The sequence below is a fragment of the Vicia villosa genome, linkage group LG2, assembly GCF_029867415.1.
Source record: "Vicia villosa cultivar HV-30 ecotype Madison, WI linkage group LG2, Vvil1.0, whole genome shotgun sequence".
Lineage (NCBI taxonomy): Eukaryota > Viridiplantae > Streptophyta > Magnoliopsida > Fabales > Fabaceae > Vicia > Vicia villosa.
In genome coordinates, this window is record NC_081181.1 from 202624946 (window position 1) to 202644512 (window position 19567).

Below are 19567 nucleotides of genomic sequence, written 5' to 3' on the forward strand. Positions count from 1 at the left end.
AAATGCATTGATGATGGTCAATTATGTGTGAACCATGAAAAATAGGCAGTAGATGATGGTGAACCATGTCAGAGATGCATTGATGATGGTCAACTATGTGTGAACCATGGAAAATAGTCTGTAGATGATGGTGAACCATATCAGAGATGCATTGATGATGGTCAACTATGTTTGAACCATGTCAGAAATGCATTGATGATTGTCAACTATGTATATAATGTTAAGTTTTGGTTAAAAAAATGTTAATAGTTTGAATATTAATAATTGAAAGATTAAAAAGTAAAAAAAAATTAATTTTTAAAGTATTTATTTTGTTAAAAATTTATTTTATTAAATATTTAGTTCATTAAAGTCACTTATATTTATAACTTTTTCTTTAATTTATAAACTAATTATTTAATAAAAAGTTTAATAGTTTGGATATTAAATAGTTAAAATATTTAATAACCTAATTACTTAATGAAAAAAATATTTAAAATATTTAAAATATTAGTTCTCCATAGTCATTCTTTGCAAGCTCTCCAATTCGTGAATAGTGTTTTCGTGAATAGTGAAGGTGAGTGAACAGTGTCGCGGCTGCTACCCTAAGGGGAGAGAGAGCGACTATGTGTGAACCATGTCATAGATGCATAGATGAAGGTCAACTATGTGTGAACCATGTCATAGATGCATAGATGAAGGTCAACTATGTGTGAACCATGAAAGATAGTGTATAGAAGACGGTCAATTGTATGTGAACTTTGTTATAGATAGTTAAAATATGATGGTTAACTATGTGTTAACCATGTCAAAGATTCATAAATGATGGTCAAATATGTGTGCATCATGTAAGACAGTCAATAAAAGATGGTTAACTATGTGTGAACCATGTCAGAGATTCATAAATGATGGTCAAATACGTGTGCACCATGTAAGACAGTCAATAGAAGATGGTCAACTATGTGTGAACTATGTTAGAGATTCATCAGATGATAGTCAATAGATGGCGGTCAATTATGTGTGAACCGTGGAAGATATTTAATAGAAGATTATAAACTATGTGTGAATTATGTTAGAGATACATAGATGATGGTCAACTATGTGTGTCCCATGGAAGATAGTCAATCGAAGATGGTCAACTATGTGTGAACTATGTCAATGATGCATAGATGATAGTCATATATGTGTGAACCATGGAAGAGATTCAACAGATGATGGTCTACTATGTGTGAACTATGTTAGAGATACATAGATGATGGTCAATTGTGTGTGAACAATGGAAGATAGTTGACAGATGATGGTAAACTATGTCCTAACTATGTATGAGATGCATGGATGATGGTCAACTATGTGTGAACCATGTTAGAAATGCATTGATGATGGTCAACCATGTGTGAACCATGGAAAATAGTAAGTAGATGATGGTGAACCATGTCAGAGATGCATTGATGACGAGTCAACATAATGGGTTACATTGCAATGGATGTACTCTGAATCATATTTTAGTGGATCAGAGTTAATGAAATGGGTCACATTGCAATGGATGTACTATGAATCATATTTTAGTGGATCTGAGTCAACGAAATGGGTCACATAGCAATGCATGTACTCTGAATCATATTTTAGTGGATTTGTATGGTGTTTCTGATATAACTAAACAAAAGGAGCAAAAATAATTAAATCACTTCTCAAGCTTCCAAATCCCTCAAAAGTGTTGCATAAGCGACACAATTCACTGCCAAAGTCGAGCATCGTCAGTTAACTATCTAACATAGTTCACATATAGTTGATCATCTTCATTGTATCCCTCACACGGTTCACACATAGTCCCCCATCATCAATGGACTATCTAACATGGTTCATACATAGTTGATCACCATCAGTGCATCCTTGACACGTTTCACACATAGTTTACCATCATCAGTGCATCCCTGACATGGTTCACACATAGTCAGACATCATAAGTTGACTGTTAGACATGGTTCACACATAGTTAACTATCATCAGTGCATCCCTGGCATGCTCACATAGTTGACCATCATCAGTTGATTGTCTTACACGGTTCACATATGGTTGATCATCATCAGTGCATCCCTGACATGATTCAAACACAGTCGGACATCATTAATTGACTGTCTGACATGGTTCACACATAGTTTGACATCATAAGTTGACTTTCTGACATGGTTCACACATAATCGACCATCATTAAAGCATCATTGACTATCTTCCTGTTGACTATGACTTTTAACATGGTTTACACGTAGTGAACAGTGGAAGATAGTCAACAAATGATGGTAAGCTATGTGTGAACTATGTTAAAGATACATAAATGATGGTTAACTATGTGTGAACCATGTCAGGGAGTCAACTGATGATGTCCGACTATGTGTGAACCATGTCACAGACGCATTGATGACGGCCAACTATGTGTGAACCATGGAAGATAGTCAACAGAAGATGGTAAACTATGTTAGAGACGGATTTTTATCCGTGCCTAACAGAGACGGACATTGAGACAAAAATTTACAATTAATTAAATAAATATAAAATAATAAATATTTATTTTAAAAAATGAAACGGTTATATATCGTGTTTTAAAAATGAAAATAACAATTAAATAAATAAATAAAAGAATAAATATTTGTTTTTAAATTTTAGGTTTCTAATGTATTTTTCTTAAAATTAGATTCACAATTTATTTATTTAAAATTTATTTTAGTTTTAATTTGATTCTATAAACTTATAAGTTTTTCAAAATATAAATACTAGACTTTTTAATTTACCAAGACTTTTTAATATTTCAAAATTTTTTAGTTTTATTTTCTTAGACTAAATTAACTAAAATATATATATATATATATATATATATATATATATATATATATATATTTCTTAAATTATTTGATTATATAAAAATAAATTTTAAAATTAAAATTGATAATAAATATTACAAATGAGTTTGCAAAATGGATAAAATCAAAAGTTATAGTGCAAATATATAACTAATTAAAATTAATCAAAATTACTTTTGTAAATTTTATTAACTCAAACTTCTTCCACTTTTTCATATTCCCTCAACTTTTCTAACAAATCCTAAAAAAATTTAGAACGCTCCAACATTTCCCTCCTTTGAAAGCTCAAAAATTTTCATCTCCCTCTCTTTCTTGGATACCTATTCAAACACAAATTAGAATACTTGTCTTTCTAATTTCACCAAAACCCATACATCTCTTACTCCTACTATGGCTATGGGTGAAAAGCGCAAGTTCATGCGAAACTTAATCGATGGCTGTCAAGAGAGCTATCGAGTTTGGGAAAAGGTCAGCCTCGTTCTCTTTCTCTTAACAAATCGAATTTAATTGACATTGTTGTTGTTGTTTTGCTTCTTGTTTTGATTTTGTTTTTTTGGGTGTATTTATAGCTTCCCGAAAAGAAGGTTCCATGTGCAATTGGGAATATAGAGAAAGTAAATGAGACTGTTTGCATGCCTGATGATTAAGAGGTTTCGATTTTTTAACTTTGATTATTATTACGACCTATATTTTGTATGAATTAACTCTTGATAGGATTAGATTTCAATGTTGTGATTGTAGAGTATGTATGTTGGTTACTGGTAAGTTGCTATTAGATTGGAATTAGGGGTTTTGCTTCTCTTTTTCGTTTCAACTCTGTTGTAGTGAGATTATTCTATACCAGGTTCAATTGTCTCATTCCCTTTTGCGTCTCTAAATTTTACATCATTAATCTCAGTTCCTTGTTGGTTCCTTTTTTGTTTCGATTGATCTTTGGTTGTGTCTCGTTTTGTGTCTCGTTTTGTATCTGACCTGTTGCCAAATTACTGAGTTTTATTATCTAAATGACAACCTTTTTAACGATTAGAACCCCTGACAGGTTGATGTGCAAACAGGGAGGGAATCTGTGACTGCCGAACTTGTCATTCATGTTCTATTTTCACATGACAACCAAAGCAAGTCAAGATTTACATGCGTCAGGCAATCCAGACTGCGAAGGCCGAAACGGTTATGCAAGCAGAATATAATTTTTCAATGCCAAATATCAGATTTTCTATGTTCAATGGTTGATTGGAGACAACAGCTGGAACCAGAGTTACGCAATATTCTTCCCTACAAATTCTGGCTTTCAATCTGGTAGACTTACCTGCTTCCATTTTTCTCATAACCTCTACTCTATCCTGCGCTTTCCCTTTTTACTAAGCTCGCAAATGCTGCATTTGATTTTGATGAATCTGGAGCCTTGCACGCCATAGCATTTTAGGGGGTCGGTGCTACACGACCCTGTTCAATATTAACAACGTATAGTATATAATATATATTAGAAACTTGGGGGTGCCATGGCTTGTCCTCGCTCAAATGATGCTCTGCCACTCGCCACTGTTCCAAACATACATTCCTATTGTATGTTTGAAATGGAGGTATGTTTGACACAATCATGGTTTGCTATGATTTTATTGAAGCTCCAAGCTGTTTTGTTTGCCAACTATGATTCCACCAAACCCACTGTTAATTCAAACATACAATTTTTTATGTTCAGCTGACATTTGAACAAGTTTGGATTAGCTTAAGAGAACTTCTCAATTAAAATAAATTTATAAATTTCACTTGTAAAATAGTCTTTGTAACTTTATGGGATTAACTCATGCATCTTAATCAATGGAGATGTAACAGTGTAGGGCTTTGTTTTTGGTCATTTCGACTGTTCAATTTCACTCTGTAATGTAATGTATCTTGAATTACTATTCTTTTAAGGTTTTAAGAAGGCAAGCTATTGAAAATGATTTGCTATTTGTAGTAGGCTATAGATATTATATGCATATGCTTTGCCTATATTCTCCTAGGACCCTTAGGTTCAGTTTCTTTTTGAAAATTCAGCAGCTCAATACACCGCCAAGGTTTACAGAGTGAAAGAAAGTGTGAGAATATGTATGTCAATGTCTTAAATATTATGTTATTATGCAATTCTATGTTGAGATGGCTGTTTGATGGCATGAAGTGGAACAAGCATTATTGTTCTGTTGATTCAATATAACTTGTGAAAAATCTGGTTCAGGTAGGGTTCAAGTTATGCTGTGATTTGAGCTAATCAAAGAAATTAAGAAATCTGCATTTTTTTTGGTCTTTCAGTTAATAGTCACGGCATAGGGTACACAACACTTTTAGAAGTACCTCCTTTCTTCTGTTTCTTGATGCAGTTACTTCATATGTAGCTGATGTGTTTTTCAATAAACAGAAATGGGTTAGCTAATTAGGCTGCTCTGCAACCTGCATTATTTTTCTATGATACAATGATATAATACTAAAAATTGAGTTCTGTTGAAAGAAATTTGGATGGAGTGAGTATGGGAGACAAAGTTTGTGTTTGGATCTGCAGAATTACATGGAAAAGAAAGATAACTAACTATCTGCAAAATTTATTAGAACTGAAAGCTCTCTTTCTCATCAGTATGTATGATGCAATTTTGTGTGGGTATGGGAGGCAAAGGTTGTGCTTGTATCTGTATATTTACATTGAAAAGAAAGAGTACTATCTGCAAAGTTTATTAGAACAGAGAACTCTTCCTCATGAGTATTTATGATGCAATTATGTGGCAGGTTTGCACTCAGAGATCATGGAAGCGCCCCTATGGAGTTGGTCTTCTGGTAGCTGGATTAGATGAATCAGGGGCTCACCTCTATTACAACTGCCCAAGCGGAAACTACTTCGAATACCAGGCTTTTGCAATTGGTTCACGCTCACAAGCTGCAAAGACATATTTGGAACGCAGGTTTAACAACTTCACAGCCTCCTCCCGGGAAGATCTAATCAAAGATGCACTCATCGCAACTAGGGAGTCATTGCAAGGTGAAAAGCTCAGAAGCTCCGTATGCACCATTGCTGTGGTTGGAGTTGGTGAGCCATTCCACATTTTGGATCAGGAAACCGTTCAACAGTTGATTGATACTTTTGAGATTGTGAGGGAGGAAGAAACTGCACCTGCTGAACCTGAGGTAGCAACTGAGCAGGATGCTGCCCCAGATCAGGCTCCTGGTGCTGATCAAGGTGGTGCCGAACCCCAAGGTGGTGCTGAACCCCAAGGTGGTTCTCCAATGGACATTTGATGATCTAAGATCCAGTACTTGAGTTGTTAAAAACTGTTATTTAAAAAATGAATAGGTTTCATGTTGAACATGTTACGGAAGGAGACATCTCTTTGATGAATTTTTCTTTGCTTAATCTTCTTTGTCTTTGAAATTCATCCATGGCTCATCATTGTGAACGTTGTAGTAGCTGCACTGCATTTGATGAACTTGAACACAGTATTTTCAATATTCTCTATGATACAATTTACTGACATTCAGGATATAAAATGTTGGGTAAAGTGGGTTTAGTCTAATGCGTTGCAAATATATGTTATGAAAAAAATGAGTATCCTTTAGTACACTGTTTAAATGTTTGCATAAATGGTTGATTTGGGGAGGAGTTTGAGTAGCCCTTTTTTTCAAAGTAAAAAAGAATGACATTATAACTAATTTGGCTAATCAAGTGTTTCTAATGAAAATTGAATCAGAGTTAACTCATGAAAAATTAAAATTTTTCAAAATGAATGTTAACAATGTTAAATAAATTCTCTTTTTATCATCAACTCATACAACTATAACTTTCCATAACCAAATTAGCCAATGTTAAATAAATTCTCTTTTTATCATCAACTTATACAACTATAACTTTCCATAACCAAATTAGCCAGAAGCATTTATCTTTCAATTTTACATGCTTTTATTGAAGATATAAGTTTAGAAATGACTCAAAGAAGGAAGAAAGCAAAGGAGACAACAAATTTCTATGAATAGCTTTTTTCATTTGGGCGTATCAGACTTGAAAAGACCCTTTATCTGCACGTGTTTGTACATCCACTATCAATTATCTAATGTCACTTCACTTCTTCAAGAGAACGAATAACAGACGCACCACTGTATGTGTCCACTTCGCTGCATTCTAGAAGTGATAGACCTTTGATCATTCTAGTATAGCATCAATTGACTGATAGGATCAATCTAGTATCACCGAGGAATTTAATGGTAAATTGACATAGAAGAGAGGGATGAAGACTGCTATGTTGATTTTGGCATAAAACACAGAATCAAAGTGGCTCTTATGTGGATTAAAGTGTATAAAAAAGTGATAAAAATGGCACTTCAAGTTCTTCCAAGAATAACTCCCAATTTCTAGTTCTACTTCTGGGACCCTGCACTTCCCTTCTTTTTATTCCAACTATTGCCAATTTCTCTCTGCTCACACATACCCCACCTTTCACACTTGGAAACTATGATTGCCTTTGCCATGCATCCATTAGGAACCAATGTTATTACAGCCCATTGACAATATTTAGCTAGAAATGCTCCAACAACTACTGAATCAGCATTAAATGTGATAACAAGACAAGGTCAATAGGTGCAACTTTGTTCAGATACCTCCCAAAATATAAGGCTTCTCGTGTCTCTATGTCTCACCTCACAATTCCAGCATATGAGTAGCAGATTATGATTTCAATGTGGTGAATTCACTTGGAACTGTTCTCACCTTTCACTTTATTGTAAAGCATTGGATAATCAAGTAACTAATGACCAAAATAATGTCTCAAACATAAATATCATTGAATAATCAAATATTCATGTGAAACTCACATGCATTGGATACATCAAACACTAAAAAGATCCACATACACGAAGGGTACTTTCCTTTTCCAAAGAAGATACCAACTTGAAACATTATGGAACAATTGATTCGTTAATCTGAAAAGGAGTCATACCCTAGCCCGGGACATGTTTGTTATTATTGGGGAAAAAAAAATCCCCCTTTCATGAATTTGAACAAAATAAGTATATTGCTTGATGTCATTTTTTCAAGATTGGAATTGAAGATGCTTTTCTTTAAAAATCTCATTGTGTAGAAACCTTTGCTTGTTTTGGTAGGACATTATCTGGAAGAATGAGCTCAGGTGGGACTTCACGAACAACGCCCAGCATTGAGTCATACTCTTCGTCTTTCCGCGCAAACTTCTTTCGGAGAGCCTTCTCAAACTCAATTTCATCATAAGGCTTGGCATTTTCAGATGCATGGACCTGTGCAAGGTTACTGTAATTGAGAGCTGACTGAGAGATAAATGATATCTCTTCAGCAGTAAGCTTCCTCAGGAATTTTGCTGGATTTCCTGCCCAAACCTGCAAGTATTGGCAATTTTATGGTTATAGATCATTGATGATACACATAACAAGTATAAGCAGAATTCAAGAATAGAGGTGTAAATCGTGGGATTGTTACGTGGATCGTTAGATCCCACCAAATCATCCCGGGCATTTTAAAAGAAAAATCACCAGCATCTAAACACAATATAGAGATGAGAATGCTTGAAGACACGATCACAATCGAAAGGCAAGAAGTCTATCAAAAAGAATGTGAAAGGCATGAAGAAATTGAGATGAGAAAAAGTGCTAGAGATGACAAGATCCACAGAGCCGTAAAGGATTTCTCGAAGAAAGTGGAATCTAGAAGCATTGAACCCGTAAGGGATTTGTTGCTAGAAAATGATAGGAGAAATTCCCAAGTTGGGAAGTAATTACTCTATTATAAATGCAAGTCTAAAAAAAATGTCACCTTGACAACTATGATTAGACTTATAGTTTTAATTCGCTATTAGATAATTTGCTAGGAACCAAGTAGTAAGAATGGATAGGATGCTGAGAGTTTATGGAAATTTTTATAGGAATCTCATCTTATTTGAGTTTGAAACAATGGGAGAAGTTGACCAGCGCAAGAAAATGAAGAGTATAATAGAAATTGAAAATATTTGATAAACAACACTTTATGGGGTTGCAAAGTTCCTCCCTACTGAATCATTTCCGACCACAAATTTCGACCCAATACGTAGATCTCCGGCTTTGTAATTTGTTAATCCCAACCAAACACACAAATAACCTGAACAGGTACACATACATACCTCTCCAGATGGAATCCTTGAATTCTGTTTCACAAGGGCACCAGCAGCAACCATAGCATGTTTCTCAACAACAACACCATCAAGTAGTGTAGAACCCATACCAACAAAAGCCTCATCCTCAACAGTGCAACCATGTAAAACCGAACTATGACCTGCCAGTGCAAATTTTAATACAGGTTAAAAGAAAAATGTGATATCATTCAAGATTGTGGCAAAAGTATTATTCAGAGACTCACCTACAGTAACATTATCCCCAATAATAGTAGGCAACACCTTCCCACTTAAATTTGACTTAGCAACGTGCACCAAGGAGTTATCCTGAATGTTGGTTCCGCTTCCAACACTAATGTTGTTGACGTCACCTAAGCATAAAGTGAAGTTCCTACATGATTAAGATTCATATCTACAAAATACAGACTCTGACAAAAAAATAACCTTTAAATTACATTAGCCGATCAGAGTAATGAAACTTTGTATCAAATAGCTGTGTTTTTGAATGTTTTCAAAAACATGGTGACAGCAGTAAACCAAAATGGCATAATAGGACAGTTCTGCAGACAGAAAGGTTATAATAAGAGTGAAATTAGAATTGCCCCTCACCAAATTTGTTCTTCCGAGGGAAAATTACGACTGTAGAGTGGAAATTCAAAGAGAAAAGCTGATTTGAACCATGAAGGTAACTTTCCATAGACTCCTGGTGGCAGTGGGATTAAAGGGCTGAAAAAAAAATATTTGACTTAGTTGTTTCTCCTTAATGACACAATGAAATATGTAGTAACATGGAGCAGGTAAACTTACCTGGTTTTTTGTTTGTATACCCTATACCCCTCCACGTTTCCAAACTTCTTATCTGCTGATTCCTGCCTCCATTATGCAACTCATCATTAGAAATGCGACAAAAATGCTTCATAATTTTGATTAAATCAGAGGTAAGAAGCAAACCTCGAGCAGTGGAATGCCACTGATGAAAAGAAGCAACAGTGTAAGAAAGATCGGTCCAATGATTACTAGCCATTCAGCTTCCTTCAGTACAGGTGTAGATGCCACAAAAATTCCCCACCAAAGCAATATCTGAATTAAGCATTCATGAAGCTTGATTAATACTTTACACCATTTTAGTGTAGTATATCCACAGTTCCATGTCTATCATTCATAGCTTTTGAGGGGCATCCGATGTGGCTACCATCGTGTGATATGGTCATACCGGGAATGAACCAATTCTACTTGCACATACCACTTTAAGCTTTCAGGATATTCTCCAAAGTTTGGTTCATATATCCTCCACCTACTGATCGAGCAGGTAATGTTGGCTCGTTTGGCACTGTTGCCCTGAAATGGTTCTTTGAGGGGGTAATGCTGATGCAGAATATCTCTTGGAAATTATTCAACACACCTTTGTTATACGGGTTTTCCCGACGATCATATCGATATATGAAGTTCTCATAAGTAGTCTGCCAGAACAATAAAACATACATGAATCAAACGAGTTGTATATTTAAAGCTTGTGGATTTAAAAGAATAAAATTTACCTGATTTGTACTTATCAGATGTTAAGAAAAGAAGAACCAAGTCCTGAAAATGCAGTAGCATCAGCATTCAGTTGGATATTTTGCTATGATTTGGACATAACATCTATGTCTTTGTTCATATTCTTCCAAGGAAAACTCTGAGCAAGAGCTTGAATGCCTTTTTCAAGATTACCACTGTTCTCTAAGACGACCATCCGGGAATGATGGAGCAAGGACCTTTTCATTATTCTGTCTTGCGTCTTGAACTCGTGTAATTGTCTTTTTCTTTTCATATGGAATAAACAAACCTAAATTTGGTCCCAAGCACTCTAAGAAATGTGGCAAATTCCTGCAGAGACATACAATGGTTTTAGAATATAGTCATTACAAGCATACAACTTTGGAAAATATAAAAGCTTATGAAAAAGATTTGAGTTCATGAAGCATTTCCATAAAAAAAAAAGTCAAAACACACCTGCAGATGTTCTAATTCGGTTTGCGCCGAGGCTCAGTCATGGACGCTTCAAAGTCAATATAGAAAAGGTAATCAAAGTACCTAACTCAATGTCGAATAAAAAAAATATACTATTTCAATGCTTGCATCTTAGAAACACAATGTAATGTTAAAAACATAACTCACTTGGCAATGCCAGTGTTGGAATCATCGACAACTCTTAGTGGATGATTTCTTTGAGGACGACTTTCAATATGATTCCGTAGCACATATTGTTAATAGTCTTTTAATCATCATCTATTGAGTTAGACTAACAAACTGAGATATACCTTGGATAAATTTATGTCCCTCGATGCAAATATGGCCAAAACCTTAAACAGAACCCCAAGACCTTGATCCAGTGTAAACACAATGCTTGTCAGAAAAATAATGAATGAGAACGATATTGGTTCGAGGGAATCTACAACTGTGAATGTATATAGTCAAGGGTTAAAATCAGTTGTCACCTTAAAAGGCTTATTGGCTGTTGGAATTATTGGATCCCTTACAAGCACAAGATAACGACTGATGATTTCTGAATCGTCCTGGAAAAGACATCGAAAAAGTTATTACGTCTTATTACTTACCTTTCATATGCATTCTTGTTAACAATCAATTGAAGATTCTGAGAAAATGAAAATGATTGGTACCTGGATACTTTCTGCAAGTACATTAAGCCCGTAGATTTCGGCCACTCGAACGCTTCCTCCGACGGCGGAGACAAATCGACATCAGAGAAGCTTTCCGCCGGCAAATCTCCGGATAAGATGTTGGAGGTTTCCACGTTGTATAGAGATATCATCGAGGAAGAAGTTGGAGTAGGAGAGCGACATCGCAGTGGAGGAATTTAGGGATTTAGGGTTTCAAATTGATTTCTTCGATTGGGAAGTTGGGAGAAAGAATTGGGAAGTTGGGAGAAAGAACAAGATGAACGAATTTGAAGAAAAAAATATAATTTGTGTTTAAAATAAATTATCATCTAATAAAATAAAAGTTAATTTTAATTTGTAAGATATTATTAAATGAATGAGGACTTATATGCAATAATCAAAAGTTTTTTTTAAAAATGGGTCCCACAGTAAAGTTATTTTTACCATAGAGCTGATGTGGCTTAAATTAACTTAGAATTAATTAGGGTTGATTAGGGCTTTAATTCTATTGGTCAATTGCAGTGACTTCACCACTGAAGTCAAACGGGCGAATGCACCGTAGAATCTCCCAATTAGGGAAATTCTACGGTTTCACCACTGAAGTCAAACGGGCGAATGCACCGTAGAATCTCCCTAATAATTATCTTGGTCCATTTTTGTCCATTTATGGTAATTGTGCAAAAATAGAAAAATATCTCATTTATATATTTGTCGTTGAATTAGAAAATTATCCGATATATTAGTTGATATATCTTTTAATGGTGATTTTATTTTCATCTAAGAGTTTAATTTCTATGCATTTGTCTATATAAAAAACACCATCAATATATCTAACCATTCAATTATATTATTTTTGTTTTAAAATAAGGAGAAAGAAAATAAAAGAGAAGAGAGAAAGATAGAATGATTCTGTATTATTTCATCGGTGTATATTTTACAATGAGGTTGGTCCTATTAATAGGACAACATATAGATAATGTAATAAATACACAATATTATAAATAAAAAATAAGATGCTTGGGAGACAATCATCCAATTATTCATAACACTCCCCCTTGGATGTTTGTTTTGGACATGCCTCGTTAAAACCTTACTAGAAAAAACCCAGTGGGAAAAAATCTAGTGAAGGAAAAAGAGTACAATATCATTTTAAAATAAACTTATTTCTCCCCTTCAGCTGAATGTTTATTTCTCCCCTCAGCTGAACAATTATTTCTTCGACGATAAAGACCAATCCTTTTGCACTGAAAAGTCCTATGTAGTGCTAAAAGTTTCTGCATGATTAGATGAACTTGTTGTTGTATGTTTCACCGATCTTCATGAAATAGTTGTACCACCACATGTAAATAAACAAATAACCTGTTTGTAATCTACCATTATGCGGATCTGACAAGTAACTTGCATCTGCATAACCTGTTAATTCGAATTTGAATATTTTGGTATAAAATAGACAAATATCTATTTTACCTCTAAGATAATGAAGCACATGTTTGATTTTGTTCCAATGTCATCGTGTAGGTGAAGAACTGTGTCTTGCTAATAGATTGATAGCAAGATAAATTAGTGCTTAAATTACACTAGGATATGGTACTTCAAGACCAATTACTTTTTCATCCTCTTCTCGAGGTCTAAAAAAATTGTTTGCAAATCCCATGATCTAACATCATAGAGGTAGACAGCATACGAGATTTGTCTATCATATAAGAACATTTTAACATTTTTCTATATATGAGATTTTCTTATATAGAAATGTTTTAATTTTTTTTTCTATATAACCTTCTTGGTATATAAAAATTTCATTTTCTAAATGTTCATTAAGTAAGAACTTTTTCTTTCCCAAGTCTTTCATCTCGAATAATTTCCCTAAACAATTTATAGCTTTTGGAATCTCTTCAGGAGTTCCAATAATATTTATGTCATCAACATAGATAACTATTATTGGAAATTCTTTTCCTGGTCAATTTGTAAAATAAAATGACAAATGGAGTTAATTGTATATCACTCTCTAAGCAAATATTTATTAAGATGGTTATACCACATGCGTCCAAATTGCTTCAGCCCATAGAGAGATTTATTCATTTTATGGAGTAGTTTCTCGAAATTCGAAATTATGTGTCTCTGATATATAAAACCCTTTAGGAAGTTTTATGTAAATGTCACTATCAAGTGAGCTTCATAAATAAGATGTTACAACATCCATCATGTTTATATTAAGCCCTTCATGTACTACAAGGCTAATAAAATATCAAAAAATTAATTGAATCCACTACAGATGGATATGTTTTATCAAAACCAATCTTAGGTCTTTTTGAAAATCATTAAGCCACAAATCAAAATTTATACCATTACAAAAACTCATTTATATCTCATTGGTTTCACACCTTGAGGTGTTCGGACTACATGTCCATAATCAAGTCACTTGTAAAGTGAGTTTAAATCTTATTCAATTGAATATATTCATTTTGGGCAATTCTCACTTTGTCTACAATATTTAATAGACTTTGATTCATGATTTGTTCATTTTGACCAATTATCACTTTGTCTATAATCTTTGATAGACTTTCTTTCATGATCCTCGTTATCATTTATCATATTTAGCGCTATATTGATACAAATACATTGCCAATGTCGAATTTATTTGGCTATCTTAATTTCGGTTCCATTTCATTTCATCCATGACATAATTTATCGAGATCTCTTTATTGCACATTTCAAGTACTTGATTAGTTCTTCTGGAACTAAAAATAAATTATGTCAAAGTGCTTTTAAAATTTTCATATCCTCACTTGGGTCATCTTTAACTTTAGTTTCTTTTCTAGGTAGAAGACTTTTAATATTGAAACCGACTTTCATACCACGCTTCAGGCGCAGTTACAACTCATTTGCAATATTAGATTATTCAATAGAAGAATCCATTATGAGTGGAATATTGGCACCTGATAATTTATTTCATAAACTTTGCAAATGAATAATATTTTGAACTTTTTGCTCATATTGGTTTGTAAGATGATCAAGACAACAATTTATTTTAAATTGTTCATTTGAACTTCTGGTTCACTCTTCAGATGCACAATCTCTCCCCTAATATTGGAAAATTTAATTTCTCAATAAATAATCAGCCTAGTGGACTGCAATCAAGTATCCATTTTTTTGCTCAAATTATATCTCAAAATTGGGATTTATCTGAAATATAATTTTTCAATATTCTTTCAAGACCCGTCTTATTGTATTATATTGGAGCAATTGAAAATTACACAATACGTCCAAAAGTTCACTTAGACGATAAGTATAAGGTTATTAACCTAAAATACATTATACATCAAGGAAGGAGAAATGTATCACAATGTGTTGGCGTGATGCAGATAAATATCTTAATATTCATGTTTTGCGTGTTTCAAATATCTAATTTAGAATTTATAATCTCACAAGTATCAACCATATAAATTAACTTTAGACGTCTAAAGAATGGATCTTCAAGTCCATTTTTTTCATGAACATATGCTACAAGATGTTCAATATTAATTTTAATAATACATGTGATACTTAACAAAAAAGTTCTGAAAAATTCAGATGTTGAGATCTTAGTTTGAGAAAACAATTTCACAAACTGCTGGTTGTGAGTAGACAATAAACATTTGCATCATATTTTAATCGATGCAATAATTAATGTCATCAATAATTCAATTTATCGTATTTTTTATTTTCCTTTAGAAACACACAAAATTTATTGGATTGAAGAAACTTCTGGTTATTCAATACTAGGTTTGATCTTTTAGTTGAGAAAATAATTTCACAAACTTCTGGTTGTGAGTAGACAACAAACATATGCATGATCGTTTAGTTGATGCGATAGTTAATATCATAAAATATTTATATCGTCTACATGATTGGTGTATTGATTCACAAATACAACCTTACATATGTTATATAAAAACTCAACTTATAAATTATTTTTTTTAGGAACATACAAAACTTATTGGATTGAAGAAACTTCAGGTTCTTCAATGCTAATTTTTGCATCATAATACATTCGAGATGACCCAACCGATTTTGCCAACAATACACTTAAGTGTGATTTATAAACTTCTGGTTTACAATAATACATATATGTATTTTAATTATTCTAAATTGTTTGAATCAACCATATTATTATCTAATAAATAAATCTTCATAAACCATACATACATATTTTTATTTGATTTAATTGCTATAAATTAAATCTAAATTTATTTCATAATAACTTTACTCAGGTCACACACATTTATTCAAAAGAATTCTATGCAATTCAATTTTATTTTATCATAAAAATTAAATAAATTTCATACAAATATAGAAACCACGTTATTACTAATTAAGCGTGATAGTCAATAAGGAATGAGTCAAAGTAATAAGATTGTATTCTTTAATTACTATAAGCTATAATTATATAATATAAATTTAAAAATATATATCATTAAAATTGTTGCACCAAATTACATTAATTAACCAATATAAAAACTATCTTAAAATATCAAACACATCTTAATATTTGACAAAAGTTTCTTAATTTAGAAATCTAATAGCAGCAATAAAATATATAACATTGACTAATTGATACATAAATATATTAAGTGATATATTATACATAACAAAATTTATTCTATTAAAATATTTTAACATCAAACACATAGACAATGCCTCAATCATCAAAGACAATAAAAAAAATATTATATAGCCAATTCTTTAGTGAAATATATAAATTTATAATCTTAAACATATAACAAATTATATTCTAACAATTTTAAGAAGTTTCTAACACAGTCAAATGTTAGAGAAAAAAATTAGAATAATATACATATTTATAAACAATAATTTAAAATAAATATAATCATCTTTCTGAAATGCGTTAAAATTATTAGTTTATAAATGATGATCAAAGAAAAATATAAGCATCATTTTGAGATGCGTTAAAATTATTTGTTATAAACAACGATCTAAAAAATATAACCATCCCTTTGGGATGCGCTAAAATTATTTGTGTCATTCTTCTGGAATGACAATTATTTTATGAGCATGTTACAAATTTTTAGATCAATATAACAAAAAATATTTATGAAATCCTTCTAGGATATTCAATATTATTCTTTCAATCTTTCTCGAATTGGATAATATTATTGATGCAATCATTTTGCAATATCATAGATGCAATCCTTTTGGGATTCGTTAAATTATAGATGCAATCCTTTTGGGATTCGTTAATATTATAGATGCAATCATTCTGGGATTGTTAATATTATCCTTCAGAGATGCTTTATATAATAAACTCAATATTATCCTTCAGAGATATTTGATAAGTTCTTCATGAACTATATATAAACTCATTACTATCCTTCAGGAATATTCGTTAAGTTCTCCAAAAACTATATATAAACTCATTACTATCGTTCAGGGATATTTGTTAAGTTCTTCAGGAACTATATAACAAACTTTTTATTTTGTAATAATTCATGGATTATTTGATAATTTAATAAGATATAATATTGAAACTCAATCACAATTTTTTCCCCGAAGTTCTTCATAAACTATATCACAAATCTTTTGTTAATAAAAATAATAATATTTACAATTTTTTTTAAGAATGCTTGATAATCTGTTCTTCAGGAACTATATAAAAACTGAATATTATCCTTCAGGGATATTTGATAAATTCTTCAGGAACTATATAAAACCTCAATATGATCCTTCATGGATTTGTTTTGCTATCCTTCATGGATGCTTAATAAGTTCTTCAGGAACAATATTAATAATTTATTTTGCTATCCTTCAGGGATGCTTTAACAAGTTCTTCAGAAACTATATTAATAATTTGTTTTGCTATCCTTCAGGGATGCTTTAACATTATTCATGCAAACTAACTATCAGAGATGCATGAAAATCATCACTGATTTTCTTTTTCATTTTCTAATCAATATATTTATAAATAACACATAAAAGATATATAAAATATGAAAGAAAAATAAAGTAAATAATAGTACCATCTAAATCTCAGAGCTTCGTGCTGATAACGTGTTATGAAATAAGGAGAAAGAAGATAAAAGAGAAGAGAGAAAGATAGAATGATTCTATATTATTTCATCGGTGTATATTTTACAATGGGTGCAGTTACCGTGCATAGATAAAAATCTATGCACCATGCATAGATTATTATGGACCCTTGGATCATTGGATCAAATTCTAGACATCAATTGTTATTACTCAATACTCAATACTCAATACTCACCACTCAATACTCAATACTCAATACTGGATTAAAAACATGATCTAATGGCTTATGTAGGCTTATGCATGGTGCATAAGTAAAATCCTTATGCATATTAGCCAAAGCCTTTTACAATGAAGTTGGTTCTATTTATAGGACAATAGATAGATAATGTAATAAATACACAATATTATAAATAAGGGATAAGATGCTTGAGAGACAATCATCCAATTATTCATAACAATTTTAAAAGAAGTTAAAATAAAAGTCAAATTTTAAAAATCAACAATTATGATTAATTAATAATGCAAATTTTCTTTACAGTCAGTGCATTTTAATTAAATTTTTTTATTAAATGGTTATGTTGAATACATAACCATGTCTCTTTTCTGTGAGTTCTTAAACTATTTCAAAGAATACAATTCTATTGTTTTGAATATTTTTTCTGGTGAACAAAAAATACAATGTATAAAATTAAACAACAAAAAAGAAAAAAGAAAAAAATAAAGGAGTTTATAATTTACAAGTTCAATATTTATAAAAAAATATTAATTTTACCGACAATATGATCACTTACAAAATTTAGCTTTACTCAACCACTTACACGAGTGATAAGTAAATTTTTTTATTACTAAGTGTTAAATATGCTTGGATCTCAAGCCCAAAAGCTAGGTCAAGATGTGAGGCTGATTTCGGATCTATCGTAAAGTTGTCCACATATTTTAAAGGTGTTTATTCGGTGAAGTGTTGGTCTTACGGTGCGTTTCATTGGAATTTGACAGCGTGACTTATTCATTAGCTTGTTGATTACAATGAGTAATGAAAAAGATGACTCTCTTCAGTCGGTTAGTGTCCAACTCATTGGAGACAATATTATTCCTATTGGAGTTATGTAATGAAAAAAATTTAAAAGGAAAAAGGATGTGAAGTTATGTTGATGGAACCTCGGTTAAACCTACAGATAAAAAGGATGACACAAAATATGCAAAAGAGTTGGAAACATGTGATGTTAGTAATTCGAAGATTCTTACTTGGATCAATAATCATGTTTCTCAGTCAATAGGTGTGCAATTGGCAAAATATGATACTGCTAAGGAGGTTTGGGACCATTTGAAACGTTTGTATGCTCAATCTAATTTTGCAAAACAGTATCAGTTGGAGAGTGATATTAGAGCTCTCAAACAGAATAAGATGATCATTCAAGAATTCTATTCAACGATGACTAATTTGTGGGATCAATTGGCTCTTATGGAATCGACTGAATTGAAAGTTGTTAAAGAATACACTAATCAAAGAGAAGAGCAACGTTTGGTTCAATTTCTTATGGCGCTTAGGAATGATTTCGAGGGACTTCATGGGGGTATTCTGCATCGTAATCCTCATCCCAATGTTGATTCCATTTTTAATGTATTGTCGGCAGAAGACATTAGACTCAAGTCCCACTCAAATTTGCTTCCAGGTAAAGGAGTTCTATCCACTCCTCCGTCTGTTTTTGCTGCTCCATTTCACAAAGGAAAACCTCAAGGTAGGGTTGGGCTTGGTATTGATGAATGTGTGCTTTTTTTAAGGAGAAAGGTCATTGGAAAGCACAATGTCCTAGATTGTTGAAAGCAAATAAGAAAATTTTCAAGAGTCCGTCTTCAAATGTTGTTGCTGTTGCTCCTACTACCGTTGGTTCAGGTTATGATCGTGTATATCCAT

General features: G+C 32.3%; 2 protein-coding genes across 7 annotated transcripts; one reads left to right on the forward strand and one right to left on the reverse strand.

The window, feature by feature from the left end:
* The first annotated feature begins 5221 nt into the window (after window positions 1-5221).
* Window positions 5222-6420, forward strand: LOC131647978 (proteasome subunit alpha type-1-B-like). The gene has a single exon (XM_058917784.1). It carries the CDS (start codon window positions 5562-5564, stop codon window positions 6096-6098), a length of 537 nt encoding a protein of 178 aa, XP_058773767.1. The 5' UTR covers window positions 5222-5561; the 3' UTR covers window positions 6099-6420.
* A 1193-nt stretch (window positions 6421-7613) lies between these two features.
* Window positions 7614-11935, reverse strand: LOC131653643 (gamma carbonic anhydrase 2, mitochondrial-like). 6 transcript variants are annotated; one of them, XM_058923895.1, is made up of 11 exons: window positions 11629-11935; window positions 11446-11523; window positions 11269-11330; window positions 10961-11041; window positions 10507-10834; window positions 9920-10428; window positions 9776-9837; window positions 9578-9694; window positions 9214-9339; window positions 8978-9129; window positions 7614-8201 (listed from the first exon to the last, which is right to left on the reverse strand). In XM_058923895.1, the coding sequence occupies exons 8-11, from the start codon at window positions 9663-9665 to the stop codon at window positions 7920-7922; spliced, it is 648 nt and encodes a 215-aa protein (XP_058779878.1). In that variant the 5' UTR covers window positions 9666-9694; window positions 9776-9837; window positions 9920-10428; window positions 10507-10834; window positions 10961-11041; window positions 11269-11330; window positions 11446-11523; window positions 11629-11935; the 3' UTR covers window positions 7614-7919. The 6 variants fall into 6 exon arrangements, with proteins under 6 accessions (XP_058779878.1, XP_058779879.1, XP_058779875.1 ...); XM_058923896.1 differs by having other exon boundaries at window positions 10961-11006; window positions 11126-11330; XM_058923892.1 differs by having other exon boundaries at window positions 11126-11330.
* Window positions 11936-19567: the final 7632 nt, after the last annotated feature.

Bases quoted from the DNA above. Each gene is read 5' to 3' on its own strand.
- LOC131647978 (XM_058917784.1), top strand. From the start codon at position 5,562: ATGAGTATTTATGATGCAATTATGTGGCAGGTTTGCACTCAGAGATCA.
- LOC131653643 (XM_058923895.1), bottom strand. From the start codon at position 9,665: ATGGAAAGTTACCTTCATGGTTCAAATCAGCTTTTCTCTTTGAATTTC. The intron at 9,340-9,577 runs GTGAGGGGCAAT...CTTTATGCTTAG, and splicing joins CCCTCGGAAGAACAAATTTG to GTGACGTCAACAACATTAGT. The intron at 9,130-9,213 runs GTGAGTCTCTGA...TTGCACTGGCAG, and splicing joins TGGGGATAATGTTACTGTAG to GTCATAGTTCGGTTTTACAT.